At 37.5% G+C, this 19,561-nt stretch overlaps 1 protein-coding gene across 4 annotated transcripts in view; it reads left to right on the top strand.

The window, feature by feature from the left end:
- Positions 1-19,561, top strand: part of IARS1 (isoleucyl-tRNA synthetase 1) — a 111,242-nt gene that overhangs the window by 56,078 nt on the left and 35,603 nt on the right. For all 4 annotated transcript variants that reach the window (XM_013945289.2, XM_067303173.1, XM_013945290.2 and 1 more), the window contains 6 exons: positions 4,038-4,111; positions 4,490-4,684; positions 10,685-10,771; positions 11,440-11,523; positions 16,291-16,438; positions 17,740-17,860. In XM_013945289.2, the coding sequence (XP_013800743.2) occupies positions 4,038-4,111; positions 4,490-4,684; positions 10,685-10,771; positions 11,440-11,523; positions 16,291-16,438; positions 17,740-17,860 (709 nt within the window). The remainder of the gene's footprint in view (positions 1-4,037; positions 4,112-4,489; positions 4,685-10,684; positions 10,772-11,439; positions 11,524-16,290; positions 16,439-17,739; positions 17,861-19,561) is intronic.

Genomic DNA, 19,561 nt, shown 5'->3' with positions numbered 1-19,561 from the left:
TTTTACTCTTTTAATCTGTGCTATTGCTTAGATATTTGCCATGAAGCATTTCTATCTCCTCTTCACTGGAAATATGGCTGTTATACTGGGAAATACTGAAGGGGAGAGGGACCCCAAACCTCCTTGCAATTATGGTTCAAGGATCTAAGAAAACCTTGGTATTTGGGTTCTGTTTATACTATCAGCATGTTTGTAAACTGCTGTACTGGAAAACCAATTACTTTTTTCTCATTTAATGGTAAAGTTTAGTTTGAAGACTGACAGCTTATACCTAAAGTTATGAATGAATGTTAAAATCCTTTATTCAGTATAATGTTTTTTTTTTAAGATAGAGAAAGTGTTCAGTTTTATGCTGAAGTATTGCAAGATTTTGTTCTGTAAGTGAAAAGGATTGTGGAGAGGATGTATTATTAGAAGTGAGTGTGTGGGAATAATATTTTATTTGCTGTCCTGTTTCCTCACTTCTATATTTCTGTGTGAATGGACTTTTTTTGTTGTTCTTGCTTTTTTTTAAGGGTTGGTTTGTTTTCAGTAACAGTATAATGTTGAGCTTGGAAGAGTAACCTTTCCTTTGAAATTAAGTGCAAATATTCCTCAGGGCTTGGCATTCTGGATAATGATGAAAATGCCAACAGATCTGTTGTATTTTTCCCTATGTGTTATAAAATTCTGCTTACTCTAGAGACCCAACATCATGGTTCAATAGTCTAGTCTGACTTCTGGCCACATTAAATTTCAAGTTAGGTATGTTTTTATATTCACTCCCTTTTATGTGGGGGGGATATAGCTTAAAAAATAAATTTTACATTGGGAGCGGATGTAAGACTTAGTCTGAGCTCTACTCTCGTAAGGATCATATTCACTCAAAAAATTCCTGACTTCAGTTTTAATGTGGCCTAATATCACATGAGGCTGCTGAGCCTCCTCTTCCTGTCTTTTCCTCAAAAGAATGGTTGGCATATGATTATGCTAGGCATATTAGATTCTGAGGATGTTATAACAATTTCTTATTTAATATACAGTAAGGTGAATTAATTGGTATTAAAGTGAACTTTGTTACAAATCAATATCTAGTGTCCCACAGTTTTATTTTAGCTTTTATTTTAGTTTTATTTTAGCATAATTATCAAGTAGAGACACATAATGAAAGGTAACTTCTTGAAGCTTGTGTTTATTACTCAGTGCATTTCTGCAGACAGTTTATAGCTTCAAGCTCTCAAGCGTTAATGATTTTCTCAGGGTAGGAATGCATCTCATTTGGACTAGATAATATTTTTTAATATAGCAACCAAGTTTATAAAGCAGACTGGTTAGTTTTATATGACTTGCATGCAATTGATACTGTTAAATACTTACTGATGTTACAGAAATTCTCTTTGACTGGTTCATAGTGCTTGTCACTCATTTAAAAACTATGAGCCCTCTGCTGATTTTGGTGTGCTTAGTCTTGGATAACAGATTTGGGAATGGAGGACTCTAGTTATGCCCTTTTTAAGTGTGAGGGAACTTTTTTTAGGTTTGTTGCCAGTCTGCTTTGAGCCTGTTCTGCTGTGGATGGTCATGCTGTTCCCAGGCTGCCACTTCAAACTGACCTTACCCATGGTTTCCTTCACTAATTAGTCTTCATAAGCTTCTTTTAAAGATCCTAGAATATTTTGCTGATATGCTGATACACTGGGTGGACTTCTTTCTTTCTTTCTGTCCATGAACACACCTGATTCTTTGATTGTAAGTCCTTAAGAGGTCTGAAATGACAAACCAATAAAAGCAAATATTCTTACTTAATGTAGACTGTAGAACTATGCCACAGGATCATTTTGAGATCCATGAATGCTCCGGGTTGACTTGACTCTTGCTACTTACATGGATATCCCAGATACTTTGAGTTATAATGCTAATGAACACTTCATTAGTGGTATTTATCCTTGAACTCTGATTTCACATTGGGTCTCAGTGCTGCTGAAACAGGATTAAACAGCCCCCAGTCCCAGCCTCTTATTTGCATCTTTGCTGTCCTATAGATGTTGATATAGCTGTTTTTGTAGCCTGAAAAATAAAATAGGGAAGGAATTCCTATGGAAGAAATGAATCTGAAGCTATTGCTTTGATTTGAGGGCATGAACTGATTTGTTCCTTGCGGAGACCAGGGTGAGGTCTAATGAGAGGGGTTAGACTCAATTGCCATCTGCTTGCTGCGTTGTTCCGGTGCTTTTCTCTGAAATACCGCATGTGAGCTCCTCCTGGGCCAGAGGCGCTCCATCCCTGGGACTTGGGCAGAGGCATTCTTGTTCCCTGTGGTGGTAAGTGTTCCTCTGGTGCTTGCTGGATTTAACATGTGGACTTCTGCTGCTTCTGGTGTTTCCTCTGTATGAGTATGTTCTGGAAGGTACAGTTCTGTGAATACATCTGATACGCAGAATCTTACTTGCGTATTGAAATGCTTGGCTCAAAAAGCAACAAGTAATGGGCAGCTTTGTACCCCCTGCATAGTGTGAGAGTGTATTCAAATGCTAAAGTTTGCCAAGCTGAAGTAGTCGCTGTGTCCCAGGGTGTGTTTTCCCTACGCTGCTGTTAGACCCTTTCTTTGCTAGTAGCACTGAACTGGCACCTGCTCAGCTGCGCTGGTGCCATTGCTCATGGGGCCCGCAGTGAGTGAAGAACCGATTTAAGTTAGAAGCAGTTTGGTGATAAATGCATATTTTTAAACCTGGATTAATTCCCCGGTGTGGTTTATTGTACAAACTTGCAGACGGTTGTACTTGACCATCATAACCATCATCATATCATACTTTATTTTCAGTGCAGAAATAAGTATAGAGGTAATGAAAAATTACATTTTGAAAGTTCTTTAACAACCAGAGATAATAATTAATAATGCAGATCATCATTTGGCTCAGACTGGGGGGGGGGGGGGAGGAACAAAGGTGTGTTTTTATCTGCTCTGCACTTTGACTTTTTTTGAATTTAAATATACCAAATCCTTTTGGTTTAATCACAATTTTTGTGTACGTGTATACATACGTATATAATTAAGGTTGGCTATAGGAATTGGTCAGTGCCTTGACCGACTTCTGGTATCCCAAGAGAAACTTTGAAAATTATCTTGTGAAAAATGGTTAACCTACTTACAGCTTTTCTTCTTTATGTTGGTACATTTAACTCCTCCCCTGTCAGATCTGCATGTCAAAAGCCAGTTAGTTATTTCCAAGGCAACTCTAATTTGGAATGATAGCGTGTGGGATTGGGCCTTCGATATCTGGACCAGTTTGGCAGCTTGTGGATCGTGACTCCTGCTTGATGAGAGAGGGCTGCAGGGCTCTAGAAGTGTTAAACTTGATTAAGACCTAAAGCAAGCTATAGGAAGCTTTGCTTTTCTCCTTCTCTCCTACATACAGTTTTTGAGAACTGTGTGTTTCATCAGCATTTCATGACATCAATGCAAATCTGTCGCCGAAGTTTATTGCTGTTTTGCTAGATAGTGTGTTGGTGCAGTAAAAATGAGAGAAATCTGTGGGTTTTTAAAATCATCCTCTTCGCCAATTGTGATTTAAAATTTTTTTGTATTATATTTATTTACCTTGAATAAGATGCCATTAACGTGAACAGTCTAGCATACCTGGGAAGGAACATTTCTAGTCAGTTATGAGCTATTTAGCTGCTTACCTGAGCCTCAGAAGATAAAGCTGGGATCTGAAACTCCTATCTCTGTAGAAGAGTCAGGATCACGGAGTTTTCAGAGCTAATAATTTTATGGGTTGTTTTTAAACAAACAAAACCTTTGTTTACTACCTGCCAACACTTTTTCTTCCAAGCCTCTAGTTATTTTAACTAATTTAATTAATTGTATTAAATCAGGGCAGTGGTCTCTAACTTGATGCTTTCTGCTCTGTCATATTGAACAATGGAACTTTTCAGTTGCTTTTACAAGATATTAGCTGACATGCTGCTCTCCTGCCTGATGTCCTGTCCCCCCCCCCCCCCAAAAAAAGGGTGCAGTATGCAAATTACTGGCTAAATTTCTTGAGTGTCTCTTTCAGGTAGTTTGTATTGGATCAATGGCAGAATTGGAAGAGCTGACAGGAATGAAAGTCACTGATATCCATCGAGAAAGGTCAGTCACAGGGACTGTGAGCCTGTCATTAAAAATACGTAAACAAGAGTAAGAAATTTTGGGTTTTGTTCAAGCTCTGCTAAACCAATTTAGGGAAAACAAAGGTAGTAAGATAATTTAAGGTTTGTGATTAAAATGTATAAATTTTTCCTTTCTTCTGTCTTAGACTCTGTCAATATGAAATCTATAAAATAGCTTTGAATTATAAAAGTTGTTAAAGTAAATTGTTCCTCCTCTTGTAAGAATTGTTAAGATTAAAAACAAATAATTCCCATCTTACCCAATGTAATATGGCATATTATTGGAATAATGGCATAACTTGGAATTTTTTTGTGCTAGTTCTGATTTAGAACCTATCTATCTTCTTCTTTCTCATAGTATTGATCATCTGCTTATCCCTTCACGCTGCGGCAAGGGCTCATTGCATCGTGTCCCAGAAGTTTTTGATTGCTGGTTTGAGAGTGGAAGTATGCCTTATGCACAAGTCCATTATCCATTTGAAAACAAAAAGGAACTTGAAGATGCCTTCCCTGCTGACTTCATTGCTGAAGGCATTGACCAAACCCGAGGATGGTAATTTTCTGTCACATATTTTTGTCTTATGCCTAGCACATAATTATATCTGGATGATCCTTTAATCTTGTGTAGTGAAGGGTGTGATTCCTCCACCCCCCTTCCCACCCCCATTAAAATACAAGGTATTCTAAAGCTCGATGACCAAAATCTTGCAGAAAGAAGACATGTTAGCAAACAGACTTCCTAGTTCTTGTGGAACATGTCATTAGGTAGTAGGGCAGATCTAGTCAGGAAGAATCTCAGCAACAGACTTTTCATAGAACTTGATTTATTTACTACAAATTGATGAAGCCACATCTGGAATACTGTGTCCAGTTCTGGGCTCCCCGGTACGGAGAGACATGGAGCTACTGGAGTGAGTCCAGCAAAGGGCTACTAAGATGATTATGGGACTGGTGCATCTCTCATGAGGAAACGCTGAGAGAGCTGGGACTGTTCGGCCTGGAGAAGTGAAGGCTGAGGGGGGGAAAACTTATCAGTGTATACAAATAGCTGATGGGAGAGTGTAAAGAAGATGGGACCAGACTCTTCTCAGTGGTGCCCAGTGACAGGACAAGAGGCAACAGGCACAAACTGAGACACAGGCAGGTCCATCCGAACATGAGGAAAAACTTTTCTGTGAGGGTGACTGAGCACTGGAGCAGATTGCCCAGAGAGACTGTGGCATCTCCATCCTTGGAGATATTCAAAAGCTGTCTGAACAGAGTCCTATGCAACGTGCTCTAGGTGAACCTCAACTGTTCTGTGATTCTGTGAAACAGAGCAGCAATTGAATCAGTTGAAATGGAAGCAGACATTTCAAGAATTCAACATTTCAAGCCAGTATATACGCTAGTAATTCTCACCTGCCTGACTGAATTTGAATTTTTGGTTTATATAAGTGGGAAGAAGCCAAGTTTAAGTCAAACACTGTGTTATTAGTATCTCGTTATAGTTTACAGAAATCAGCTTTTCTAACTTTAAACTTCTAAGTTCTGGGTGATTCTGCTCACTGATTCCTCTATGGATAAATGCTTTTCAACCATTAATTATTTTTGTTTAATTTCACATGTTCTCTGGGTAATGTTCTCCTTTACATATATATATAGTGTGTGCGTGTATACATACATGTATAGAGTTACATAAAAGTAGTTTTAGAGTTCTGGCATTTGTTCTATTTTTGAAGCTTGCGAGGTTGGCTGTGATGACTGACCAACTTTTAAGACTAGTATTTATATTTTTTCTAGATTTGTTAGGTTATTTTCAAGTAGAACTTTTGTTTCTATCAGATAACTTGAATTATTAGTGTTAGGTAAGCTAAATTCCTCTAATGTGTAGTTGGCACCCTCCTCCAACCCCCAACCAGAGACCAACAAAACAGTAAGTTGTGTGCTTTTGCATGTTTGTAAAATGAGAGCAAGATTTATATGTACTCTCAAAGCTAGCAGGCTTGAGCAAGGAAACATTTGAGCCATAATCCTAAATAAAAATAAGTTTCATGAATATAACAAAAGGCATCTTCAATTTTCAGCACCTTGTGATTGAAAAAAAACTGTCTAGCCCCTCAAATCCATTAAGCTACATGTGTAAGTTTGGCAGTTAGGAACCACTTCAGTCCCATTTAGTTAAACGTGGACTCCTCATGGCTGATTAGATACTTTCTCAGAATATAGCTGCATCTTAGCTTTCTGTTTAGTGCTATGCATAATGTTTGTAGTGGATCCCCAAATCGGTGCTTCAGGTACCTCAGAATTAGGATAACCTGATAAATTTGGTGTAAAATCTTCTGACTTTTATTATTACAGTGACAAAATACTCTGCTTCCTGTCTGGGTCTGGGCTCTTACTCGCATTTTCTTTCACTTTTTCCAGAACTAGTCTTTGTAAGGCCATCTGTTTGTGTTGATCTTTAATTTTGTGCTCCCCACAATTGCATATCGCGGTTCTAGTCGTGGTGGCTTTCGGTGTTGGTGTGAGTAAGCAAGCACTACTTGGTAGCTTGAATTCCAGCCGTAGAGAGACGTATTAATTTCATTTGCAGGTCACTGTTTCATGCTTGCTGCTTTTCAGCAGTGTTGTATCCAGTATATTGAGTGAACCCTGTGTTTCCTCATTTAGCTTCTTATGTTTTCTTTAGTGTTGCATATAGCATGTGGATACAGCACTGTTAATTTGAGAAATGTTAGTCTACTAGATGCATTATATATAAAATGGAATTTTACATATTTTATATGATAAAATATGTATCTTCTGTGTCATCTTGAAGAGAAGTGTAGGTATCTTTTTCTTTACCTGGGAGAAAAACTGCATATTCTGCAGCAGCTGTGCTTTGGGGACGACGGGAAGCTACTACAGTGTTAAAATAAAGAAGGAATGGAGAAAAATAGCTAAAACATTGTAATACTTTCGATTTCATGTACTATTAATATCCTTTGTGTAACATTGATCATTTTGCTCATGAAGGAATTCAAACCTTAGAAGAAAGCAATAAACAAGAGGGAAAAATAACTGAATAAATAAAAATTCACTTGAGAAAAGTGCCAAATAAAAGAAGGAGATGATGAAGACGCATAAAATGATTAACAGCATGCAAAAGACAAAGTCAGAAGCTGATTTTTCTCCCTGCTACATTCTGTAAAGGGGCACTGATTGTAATTTAGATGCCAAAAAATCAAAACCAATAAGAAATATTCCTACAACATGTAATCAATCTAAGAACATGGAGGGGAGCTACTAAATAGTAAAAATTAAACAGGATTAAAAATGATCTGGATACTTATGTAGGTACAAAATCTATTCATGTAAGTTGCAGTGAAAATACAGGATTTTAGGTTTCAGGGTTTATTGTGCTGCTGTTTGAGACTGGGATGAAAAGGTGGATTAGTATGTGTCACGCTGCATTGTGTCTTTCAGTGCTATTGTTTGAAGCATGAGTGGGAGACATGACAGGTGAAAAGACAAGTCTGATCTCATGTGCTTCCAGTGAAGCACTCTGTAGTGTCATTAAGAATTTCTGATTTTTACAGAAGTAGGCCTTTATGTAGTCATTATTATGGTATTAATCTAAATTTGAGGCCACTGCAATATCCAGATCTGCTAAGCTATCACTTTCCCGGTTTACAGGGCTCTTTTCTATATTAAATGGTAAATGTAACCTGGGGATTCACAGTTGACTGATACTGACCTAACTGCAAGCTGCTGCTGAAAGAGACACCTCGTCGTTCCCTTCCCTTAGGAGGCTGAACCAAATCATCTCACTGATTCAGCAGAAATTTGGCCCTGGAAAAAGAATAAGACATGCCCAAACTGATGAGAATGCAACTTGTGACTGTTGTTGTGGACATGTGCCCACGTGCTTTAGTATGAGCCCACGCGCTTGCGTACTGTAGGCCATGTGCGAACAAGGACAATAAACACTTTCACGTTACAGTTGGCGTAAAAGCTGAGAAGTTTTCCACTTACCTAAGTTTATTCTTCTACAATGCTAGACTCATCTCTCTTGTTTGTGGGTGAAATGTCAGAACGCTTTCTTCAGTGCGCGATGCTCATACCTTTCCCACTGTGCTCCTGTCTGCTAAAAGCTGGTGCTTTGGTAGCAGCTAGCACTCTGTGGCTTGCAGGAGAAGCTTTTTTTGTGTGTGTGTGTGAAAGAGAAGTTAGGGTGGAGGGTGTCTTTTGGTTTTTTGGGGTGTGGGTGGGCTTTGTTGTTGTTTTTACTAAAACAGGTGACCAAGGCAATGAACTAGGAGAGTGATCTTTCAATGACTGTCCATATGGATATGAGAAGGACCAAATTGCAGTTGTCAGTGCAGAGGAAACAATGTTGCAGTGGTTGGGATGCAGAGTGACAGGCTGGACAGACTGGTTGGAAAGGCCCTGTCTCTGACTTGAGGTAGGAAGATGCGACAAGATTTATAGCCATAGTAAGGATGTGATGATCTACAGGGGATTCACACCTGAAGGTTGCTGGTGCGAATCACAGGATCATGGAGTTACCCACAGTGTTCAAGAACAGAGAAGACAGGGAGGAAAGCTTTCTGCCTCTTGCGGGGAGGGGAGGAAGAGAAGACAAGCAAAGAAGTGGATCTCTGTTTCTGTATTGTTGACTTTTTTTTTTTTAACATTAGTTTGGCTGACAGCTATATATCTGTGAGGACGTAACTGAGAGGCAGACTGAGATGGTGAATGGAATAAGATGTGGCAGAGAGATAAATCTAGGAAGTTGTCAGAAACAAAAGTGTCTGTGGACAAGATATTTGTGAAATTAGGTGCCAAGAGTCAACCTATAAAAATGTTTGGGATGAATGAGGTGAATTTTCTGAAGGATAATCTGAAAGAGGCTCTGAAAAAGAGCCACATAAGCCAATCTTTGACTAAGCTGTCTCATAGCTGAGGTTAGCATATTGGTTATCAGATTTGACAATGCAAATTTAATAAAAATTATAAGAAGTTTTTGTATATATTCTCTCAGTGTTCATGGTCCATCTGTAAAAAAAGAAAAAAGAAAAAGAAAAAAAAAGAAAAAAAATCAGAGTTCAAACAGTATTGAAGTATCTTTTAGTTATGCTTAATTTTTTTAATTGAAAATACACCTGCTGTAATGATGTGAGAATTTGCAACTATTTTGCAAACACTGAATAAGGTTTGTCAGTGGGTTCTCCCATACTAAATGCAGAAGTAGTGCTGCATTCGTAAGGAGCTGTAAGTCTGTTAGGCTTGATGTGTCGATCATCTGAGTAAAAGTTTAGAGGTTTTTCTCATGAAGGCTAAAAATGAAGATGGGGATTTTGAGTACATATATGCATGTGCAAGGGGAAGATTCTTGGTTAAAATTCATCAAATTACAATGCAATTTAATAAAGAGCATTTGTATCCTGTAGTGTGAATTGAGGTAATTCTGAGAGCTGAAAGCCTGTCTGAGGGAGAAGCATCGGGGCTGTCAGGTGAGCCCCTTCATAAATGCAGTACTGTGCACAGCACCCTCTGCAGGGCTTTGGACCCTCAGGTGTCAGTGATGCTTTCCAATTATACATAGCTTTCTGATAAAACTGCTTTAGTAAAAAAAAAAATTCATCTGCATATTCCAAAGTGTTTCTCCACTAAATATGCAAATGAATAGTTCTGAGGCATAACCTCCTGTGCCTTAAGTCTAAATCAATTAGCTTGTATAAAATCATCTGCTGTTTTAAGGTTGCTAAGCAATAGTCAGAATGATAGTCTTGTTTAACTGGAAAGGCTGGGGCCCAACCTGCAGTTGCTTTCTTGAAAGTAATTACTGCCAGCGCAGTTGCAGAAGCTCACGGATATCTCCTTTGGCGAAGGTTCTGTCTTTTGAGTATGAAATTATCACATCATCTCACACCACCACTTAATTTCTCCAAATATAATCAGATATTGACAGATTGAACAATAGGTGCCTGTGCTTGTTCCAACACTGGTTTCTCAAGTGTCCTAGATAGTTTATAGAGTTACGGTAAATGCATCAAATAATGTCTTTTTTTCTCCTGTTAAACTACTGCCCCTTGTTGTGGGGAACTTAAGGAAGTGGCCAGTTTAGCCAGCTCAGTTTGATCCGGAGGAGGCTCCGCTCTTTTTCGATGACTTGCTTATACTCTTAGCAGTATCTGTGTTCCAGTATCTGCTCGGTTGAAGAATACGTGAACAAACAACAACAAAAAAGCCAGTATGGTCTCCTGCATTATACTGGGTATTCCTGCTTGATCCTGATGTGTTCTGAGGCTTACAGGGTGCAAATAGGGAGCTCACTCAGGGACAAAACTTTCTTCTCTGTATTAAAAGCTAAAATGCTGCAATTCTCTTCACAACTTTTGTTAATGCTTACTACTATAACTTATCAGCCTTCTTGGACTGATCCTCTTCTGAGTCTCTGCCACATGAATGTTCCACATGCTTAAAATTTAAATATGTTAGAGTAAAACAATAGAACCAAAATTTCAGTTATAATGAAGGACATGCCATGTACTTAGGAGATACTTTTTAATTGTCTCTTTTGTTTCAGGTTCTACACTTTGTTGGTGCTGTCCACGGCTCTTTTTGGAAAGCCTCCTTTCAAGAATGTAATTGTAAATGGCCTAGTTCTTGCCAGGTTTGTATATTAGTCCTTTCCTAAACAGATTTTTATTCAAAGCAAATTGCAGATAAGTGAATTGCAAATTAAATCTGAGATGGGCTTTGGAGCTAAGACAAGACTTGTCAGGGGGATACCAGTGTTGCAGTAGGTAAGCGGTATCCGAGAGCGTGAGGTTTATACATCCCAGCTACGTGATGCACTTAATTATTTCCAGCAGAATTAGTCCTGCCTAGTGAAAGAAAAACTAGTAACGAGTCAGCGTAGGAGAGCGTAGGAAATAAATGATACCTGTTATGCAGAGTAAAGGAGGTAACTTGCTTAAAATTACATCTAAAACAACATTTGTATTTGTATTCTTTTATTTTCACGTTTTGCTTTGCCAGCAGGTTGGAAGGATTGATTCAAAACAAGGGTGTTTTTCCCCTCTACCTTCTCCTCCTAATTTCGCTAGGGAAGACTGATTTTTTGCTTGGATTTGTAGTTTGGGAGCCTGGTGTTTTCAGATGCTTTCATGGGTTCAACAGTCATATTGAAATGGGTTACTAATATATTATCATGTGTTTGCTACCAAGAACATAATACGACAGGAAAAGTTAAGCTGGATTTGAAGGGGGGAGTTATTCCTTACCCCCATGTATTACAAGAATTCTGGGAATTTATTTCTGCACTCTGATATTTTCTAGTGATGGCCAAAAAATGAGCAAAAGGAAGAAGAATTACCCTGATCCAATGAACATTGTAAATAGTTATGGAGCTGATGCACTAAGGTAGGATTTTATTAATTAATGTACAGTCTGGTATGTAAGCTTTCTGTTCATAGCAAACATGTCCCAGAAGAGCTGCTTATGGATTTTTGACAATTAGCAGTAGCAAGGAAGGTAATTTTAGAAACTTCCAGAGCCCTATCGCTGCCAAATACTGAAAGAGTGGATGACTCAAAGAATTGGCAATAGTTATAGAGCCTAGACTTTCTATATTGTTGGTTTATCTTCCTTAAGGCTGGTAATAACTAAAGTTGATGTGCTATCTTAAGGCTTTTTGTCAAAAAATGAGTCCAATTCGTACAGAATGGTTCTACTCAAGCTGGCACTCTCTGGTATTGCAGCTAATAGTTCGAGTTCACCCAGTTAAAATTTGAATGAAATCTTTATGAAATCATTAAGTCCTGATCGAACAGATTAGAGCCACACTTCTTCAGGTGTTTCATTAAAATTACACAAATGTGTAAATGTAAATATGCAATAGCCTGGTACTTTGGTTATAGATGCACTAACTAGATGCAGAAAACGGCACTTCAAGGTAAAGGTACAATGAAGACACTAATAACTGAGTTTGTACAGTACTTGTGCATTTTTCAAGAGCCGCATAATTCTTCTTACATAAGAAAAACACTATGGTTGTACGTATTTAATTGTGTGCTACAGCTATATGCAATAGTGATTGGGCTGAATGAATGCTTAGTGAGACTTTTTTGTTTGTTTTAGAAAGATGGTACTTGCTGTGTTCTAGATCTTTTAAAAAAAAACAGAATAGAAGTCCTTTATTTTTTCAGATTTAGCATTTAAATGACCTGGCAAATGCATCTTCTCATATGTTTACAGTGGAGGTTTGTGTGGACTTTTTATATTTGATCAAGATTGCTCTTTAATAGTAATCGAGGTGTATTTAATAGAATATCAGTGAATCTGTGGGTGAAGCAATATGATTGAAAAGGATTGGAGTACTCATATTTGAGATTTTAAATCACAGATGACGTTTCAGTTATATTAAAAAAAAAAAAAAAAAATTACCTTGTTTAAAAAGAAACCCAACTCAAGCTCCAGAAGTTATGCTTCCGTTATTCACGTTTTTGTGATTAAAAAGTTAATTCATTTTTCTGCCTGTATACTCATTCTTTAATGTCACATTTATTTATACATACACCCACATTGAGAGTAAAAAGCATTACAGACTAGGTTCATTTCTGGAAAGAGCTCTGCAATTCGGTTGTCTGTGCTTATTCACTGAAGCGCTTGATGTGTTCTGTTTATAGCAAAAGCTACAATTGAATTTTCTTTCCTTGGCACTGCTTCCCTGCAGAGTTACTTTAGCTTTTGCAGAACCTTTTTTGAAGTATTTTGAAGTATCCTCAGCAGTAACTTGGTAAACAGATCAGCAGAAAATTTACATGTAAGCTGTTAAAATGAATATGAAATTGAATGGAAAGGGCAAACAGAAGAAGCAGCTCAATGGCACAGTGAATTTAACGCCCCAACCTCAGACTTCCTGAAACTTGAATCCTGTGTGAGATTTGTGCAAATTGCCCCAAACAGTTACGTTTTGCTATTCCTGAGAGCTATGACTCAGGTTGGACAGGTGTCAAAGTTGAAGTACGGTGGAAAGACAGACGTTGCCTGTCCTGCTATCTAACAGCCCTTTCCTTTTGTGTCTTCTGAGGTGAGTACTGCGGTTAAAAGCAATCTGTGTTAGACTCTTCTCTCAATCCATTTCTAAAATGCAGAACAATTAACGTAATGCCACAGACTACTGTTTTAGTCAGCTGAAAAGAAGGTTACTTTTTTTTTCCCCCCATATAGTGGTATAACAACTTGATCCTGGCTTGATCTGAGGAAGGTTTTTGTTTTCTGCCTGTTGGGTTGTATCACCAGGTTTAACTAAATCGATAGAAATTCACTTTAATCAGCTATCTTATTTCTCTTTCCATATAATAATTAATATAAGCATCTTTGCATTGGAATAGTATAAGAATTTAATATATTTTTAGTACCAGCATGTTGTAAGGCAGTGTAGGTTTGCTATGTTTAAAAAAAAAAAAAAAAAAAAAACGGTCTTGAAGTGCTACGGTTTTCTTAGTTTCTCCTCCTCAGAAGGAGACTTCTGATGCTCAGATTCTGCAGAGCGCTCTGCTGAGGTGGGTGTAAAGTTGCAGTTTAGTAGATGCTTTGTAGTTCTGACTAACTCATATCTCTGCCTCCTGAGGAAGAAAACGACGGAGGCAATTTGAAGTGGTCATGTATTATGCAAATCCCAAATTTGTAAGAGACCTGTAGTATCCCTAGTGCCATAATAGCTCTTGTATTAAAACCAAAGTTATGATTTGTTTCAGAAGTCAAACATAAGTAATATCCACATATACAATTAATTGAACAGGAGATTTGATTCTAAATATACCTTTACAAATTCTGGTTTCATTTAAAGACTTACTAGTTCTATATCCTGCCTAGCCGTTCTGTGCTTTTGTAGTCTGAAATCATATGTCATGTTTAAAAATAGAGTTCTGAAGTACTGTTCTTAAAATGCTTATTTCTGTGCTACTGATACTTCTGCATTCCTGCCTGTTTGCCGATAGCTGCATTTTATGTGTTCGTGTCTATGCAAGAAGCCCCTTCCTGGAGAACTCCTGGTCTGGTGTTCTTGAGTGTGCTCTGTCGGCTCACATTAAGGTTTTAAAGCTTCCTAAAAGAAGTGCCTGTAAAGATATGTTAGTTTAGACTTATGATTTTAAAAGTTGATTCAAATGTGAGAAAATGAGTTAACAAATTCATTTTTATTGAGAAATGCTAAAATCTTTAAATTGGAATTTTTGGTTTGTTTTTCATATTTGGAAAATTAAATGAAGTGTAGCTAAATTAAGTTCTTATTCAAGCTTTATGCTATCTGAGTAAGACCTGGGATTTTTTTGAGTTAACTTGATAGATACCAATTTCTCTGCAGACAAAATATTTGTTTAGGGAGTAAGATGGGATAATCTACAAAGATGAACTTTTCTGCTAACTCAGTTGATTAAAAATTGCACTGTCTTTGTGTTTTAAGGTGATATTTATTCATGACATTACAGCAAAAAGTTTGTAGGCTGGTACTGTGTTATTTTGCAGTGATTCATGTCTACAAACTCTAAATTCACTTTTTAATTCCAAATTGCCGTGGAGTTCACTGCTCCTGTGTAGAAGGAAGGCCTTTAACTGTTCTGAACAGGCTATGTTATTTTAGGTTCCACAGTATTTTTAGATTTTCTGGAAACGAGCTGAGCCTCAGTATCCACACCGTGTTTGAAGTCAAAAGCAATCTATAAGGATAAGTAAGAGCTCTTACTTTTCTAGTGGGGTGGGTGTTCAGGAGAAACAACAGATTAATATGATTTACTATGGCTTTAAAATTAAATATACTGAAAAATAGTATTGATGATCTTAAAATCAGCAAATGGGGTAAAGATGGTTTTTACAGAGAATGCAAATTCATGCTCTGGGTCAGCCTTAAGAATCCCAGCAGGTATTTAACCCAAACAGGAGCATGCGTTTCAGCAGTTTCTTCTCCTCTTTTCCTATGCTGACTGAGAAATTTAGATAATGCCTCTTTAACTGTGTTCTGGATATTAAGCTGAACAGATAGTGAGAATGTATATGCCATCAGTTTGTGCCTCCTGATGACTTTGCCTCTGTGGCTGCGTTCAAGGACTTCAGCTTGTTCCTGTCGCCCATGAATCTTTTGAGCATTAACAATCTTCTGTGCAGTTGGGGTACTGCCTGTCTTGTACGGAAAAATCACTTCAGTCTCTACTGAAACAGAAACAACCCAGCAAATATTGTAAAGAAAACTAGCTTTTTGACACTTTGTAGTGGAAGCAGCTGGAAAAGAAATCATTAGGGCTCTCTTTTTCTAAAGTATCTATTTTTGAGGAGTAATGCGTATATTTTTAGGCCCGAAGAACATTACTGCAAGGCGTGTTACAGGCTGGGGGTATGTCTTTCCAATGTGAGAAACTGTTAGCTTCAAACAACCTGACCTGAGCAGGATCTCGGCGGACAAGATGGATTACGCTCGTAGATGAACACCCTAGGCTGACACATACATAATTCTGTAGGGGCCTGCTTCTAATATAAGTAGTTCATGTCATCTGAATCCTCTGCTTTGCTCTTTTGGAGCTGCTTTGGGAGCTGAGACACTTTTGTATTTGTAGGAGGTGCATCCATTTTCCTCTTCTTGAGGCTATTTTTCTTGAAAACTTCAGTTTCTGCTGTTTTACTTCAATGTGCCTGTGTTTTGCCTTGCTCCTTTAGTCCTGTATTTGTAATGTGCCTGAACCTTTTTATAATTTGGGAAATTAACTAGATTCAGTAGTTACAAAACAGTAACTTTGAACTAACTTCTGTTATTAAGGAGTTCAAAACATTACTGAAGTAATAGATGCCATTCTCAAGGTGAAGACTAATTCTATGCATTCACTGCATGTTATATTGTGATAGCATCAGAGCATGTGTTGTCACTTCAATCAACTTCTAGACTAAAAATGAAAATCTACATTCTCATTCAACTCTAAATGCAATATTATAAAAATAATCTTCTAGCACTAGGTGGTAAACTGTCATACCTGCAACGTTACATGCTTGCAGTATTGTCATTTTTAGGGTTTATGCTGTGAAACTTCTCCCTTTATCTTCTTTTTGCAATGCAGCTCTTAATTTGCAGCACTTTTAAGTGTATTTCTATTACTATACACAGTTTAAGCTTTTAAATATTGTGTTATTATTTTGTAGGTTATACCTTATTAATTCTCCTGTGGTAAGAGCAGAAAACTTGAGATTTAAGGAGGAAGGAGTAAGAGATATACTGAAGGATGTCTTCCTTCCCTGGTACAATGCCTACCGCTTTCTCGTTCAGAACGTTCAGATCCTACAACACAAGGTACAGAGCTTTTGAGCATGGAAAAGTGGAAGATTTTTGTGCATTTTCCACTGTTCCGGAGAATTAGATTTATAGAGAAATTCAGGTTGGAAGGGACCTAGATCAGTGTGTGTATGCTTGCTGTTAATTTCCATGTTATCTGTATTACACATAGAGTGGGAGCAGAAGGTAGGAGAGTGTCAAGGCATCAAAAACCTACCCTTTCTCAGATAAAGGTGCTCTTACTCCCTTTTTATTTCAGGTAAACTTGGTGCTAGTGTGTTCATACTCTTGAAATTAAAGAGTAAGACAGGTACTTTGAGTTTGTGGGGTCGATAAACATGCTAAGCCTTGATTCAATTAGCTGCTGCTAGTCACGTTTCTGGGAATACCGGTGGTGCCCTGGATTGCTGTGCTTCTGGGTATGTGCATGTGTGAACATGCATTTCTAACATAAGAATCACTCTCTTTTATACTACATAAATGGATGTCTAAGTATTGGGTCAAATAGTCCAGATAGGTTCTTTATCTGGACTCTGAAGGAAAGTCTAAAGCTTCTTAAAATCAGATATTAAGTACTGTTTGTAAGCGCCCCTCTACTCCTCTCCCTCCAAACTGCTTTTCTGTCCTGCAGAATCAGTAAAGTATTATGAAATTTCTCAGACGGTTATGAACTTCACTATTCTGGCAAACAACAAAATGCATTAATTATACTTCACTATTCTGGCAAACAACAAAATGCATTAATTATACTTTGGCTGCCTAAAAAAATCTGCTTGTTTTTTTCAGTTGGGATTGTTATCTTGTTTTTTGTTTTAACCTAGTTGGTTCTGTTGAAGTTGTCATGTGCTCTTAAAAAAAAAAAACTGTATTATTTCTTTGCCCCTTCCCCAGATAGAATTAATCTCTTCTTAAAGTCAGTACATTTCTCATAAATGCATCAGATCCTCCTAGATGAATGGGTTATGTGAAATCAGGAGCCATACCCTATGTCTGGAAGCTTTTATTTGTACTACAAACAGGGAAAGAAGTGCTGCATACCAGTGTGCTGTACTGCTTTTTGTCTGTTTTGACAAATACAAATAACTGGCCTCTTTGTAGTTGAAGGTATTGTGTGATGAAATCAGGAGCAGTGTAAGTCAGGATTTCTTTGGCTGTTTCTCTTACAGATGTGCTTCTGGAATTTAATGTTCTCTCTTAGAAACCAGTATAATACAGAGTGAGAGTGGCAAAGTATTAGAGTAGATGACGTGGTCTGGTATAGAATTTTTAGTATATACCTATATGACTTGAAAATGTTTTTTGTATTTTTATGTTGATAGGATGAGGGAAGAGAATTCCTTTACAATGAGAACACAGTTAAGGAGAGTAATAACATCATGGATAAATGGATTCTTTCTTTCACCCAATCACTCATTCAGTTCTTCAAAGCTGAAATGGCAGGTATGCACATATATATGTGTGTGTGTGTTTAATTTTTTGTTAGAGAAATAGGCATTTAATCCATAGTTTTCCAGATTTCGTGTGAGACATACAGTTCAGGTAAAAGGAAGGAAATCTATAACTAGATACCTTAATACATAGAATACTGTTTTCATGAAACTCTTTTGTGTTTGGGGGCGGGGGGAATCCCCACTCATCCTATGAGCTCAGTAGTGTAGCTTGTTGCTGTAACAATATCTTCTGCAGCACTTGAGGCAACTAATGTTATTATTATAACAGTAACTGAAAGACAGCAGTAAAAATAAAGCCAAATAAAATTTGGAAAAGCTGTAAAAAGGGAGAAAATGTGGAGTGATCACATTAGCTAAATAAAAGAATATTGAGAAGTGCATGGGCATAGAGAATAAATTTTCCTTTACGCAGTTCCATGGAGAGAGTTTCTTTATAATCATATTGGGACTGTGTGCAGCAGGAGAGAATATTGTTAGGATATTACCTAGTTTTAGAAAGATACTTTAATGATTTTTTTTTTCCTGCATACGTTGCATTTTTCATCTTCTGCTACCTCTCAATGCTCACATTATATTAAGACAATTTAAATTGTGAAAGGGAAGGTGCAAGAGCCCCCTAAAGTAGTTAGTCTGGTCCAATGAGCTTACAAACTCATGAATAAAATTCTAATATGATTTGAAGGGATTTTAGTACTTTTAAGGGCACTAGAAAGCTAGATATTGGAAAGGATGTGGCTTTTGCCATTGTAGTCCCTTTTTATAAATAAACAACCCCCCTAGCCATTGATCTTAAGTTGCTCCATAAGAATTTTTAGAAGCCTTCTACAGATGTACTTGGACTTGGGGAAAGAAAGTATTGGTGGGGTAATAGAAAGTTAGGAAACATCTAAATGCCAAATCTGAGCTTAAGAGACAAGACAATCCTCCTCTGCTTCAGTCATCTCTTGAATTCCCCTCTCTTAGACTGGTACCAAGATAGTGAGAAAGTTTATCTTGCTAGGGTAGATAAAGTAGCTCATTTTGGTGATTACAAGATTCAGGTGAGATCATTTAAAAGCTTCTTGTTAAAGGGAGAAAGAATCATCAAGGTACTGATAGGCATACGGTGAGAAGGGTCTCTGTTGTCAAAAGACACAGCTTCTTCCTAGAAGTTTTGTCCTTTGAAGTCTGGTAGAGTTGTGTGTTGAGTTTCATGTGTTGCCAAACAGAAATATGTACAGCCTATCCAAGGTAAAGGGCTTCTTATACGGAGGAAAGTATTTTGGAGGAAAGTGGAAGATTAATTTGTGAATGTGTACATGGGTATGGGGTTTAAACAGAAATAGTATTTGTAGGAAGATGATAGTGGGGCTGGAGACTGGAATTCTCTGCTCTGGGTTTCTAAGAGGAAAACCAAGCTAGTTAAATGGGATGCGTCAGCTGCCATCTTTACAAAGCAAAAGATCCTTTAGAGAAGGAGAAGAAAATTCCCTTTAGAAAATGACTATGTAAGGACCATCAGACTGCGGTAGTATTGATAAATGCTTTGTCTTTTGTGTTAGGTGAGGATAACCTGATGCATTCATCAAATGAGTGGCACATCTTATTTTGAAGTGAACAATAAACGTGATTTTTTTCAATTTATCTTTCTGCATAAACTCTCTGAATTCAGTCAGCCAGGTATTAATGTGATGCATTAATTTAGTGTATT

This window comes from Apteryx mantelli, chromosome 12 (genome assembly GCF_036417845.1).
Source record: "Apteryx mantelli isolate bAptMan1 chromosome 12, bAptMan1.hap1, whole genome shotgun sequence".
Taxonomy (NCBI): Eukaryota; Metazoa; Chordata; class Aves; order Apterygiformes; family Apterygidae; genus Apteryx; species Apteryx mantelli.
Note: the sequence above shows the minus strand (reverse complement) of the source record. Positions and strands in the feature narration are given on the sequence as shown.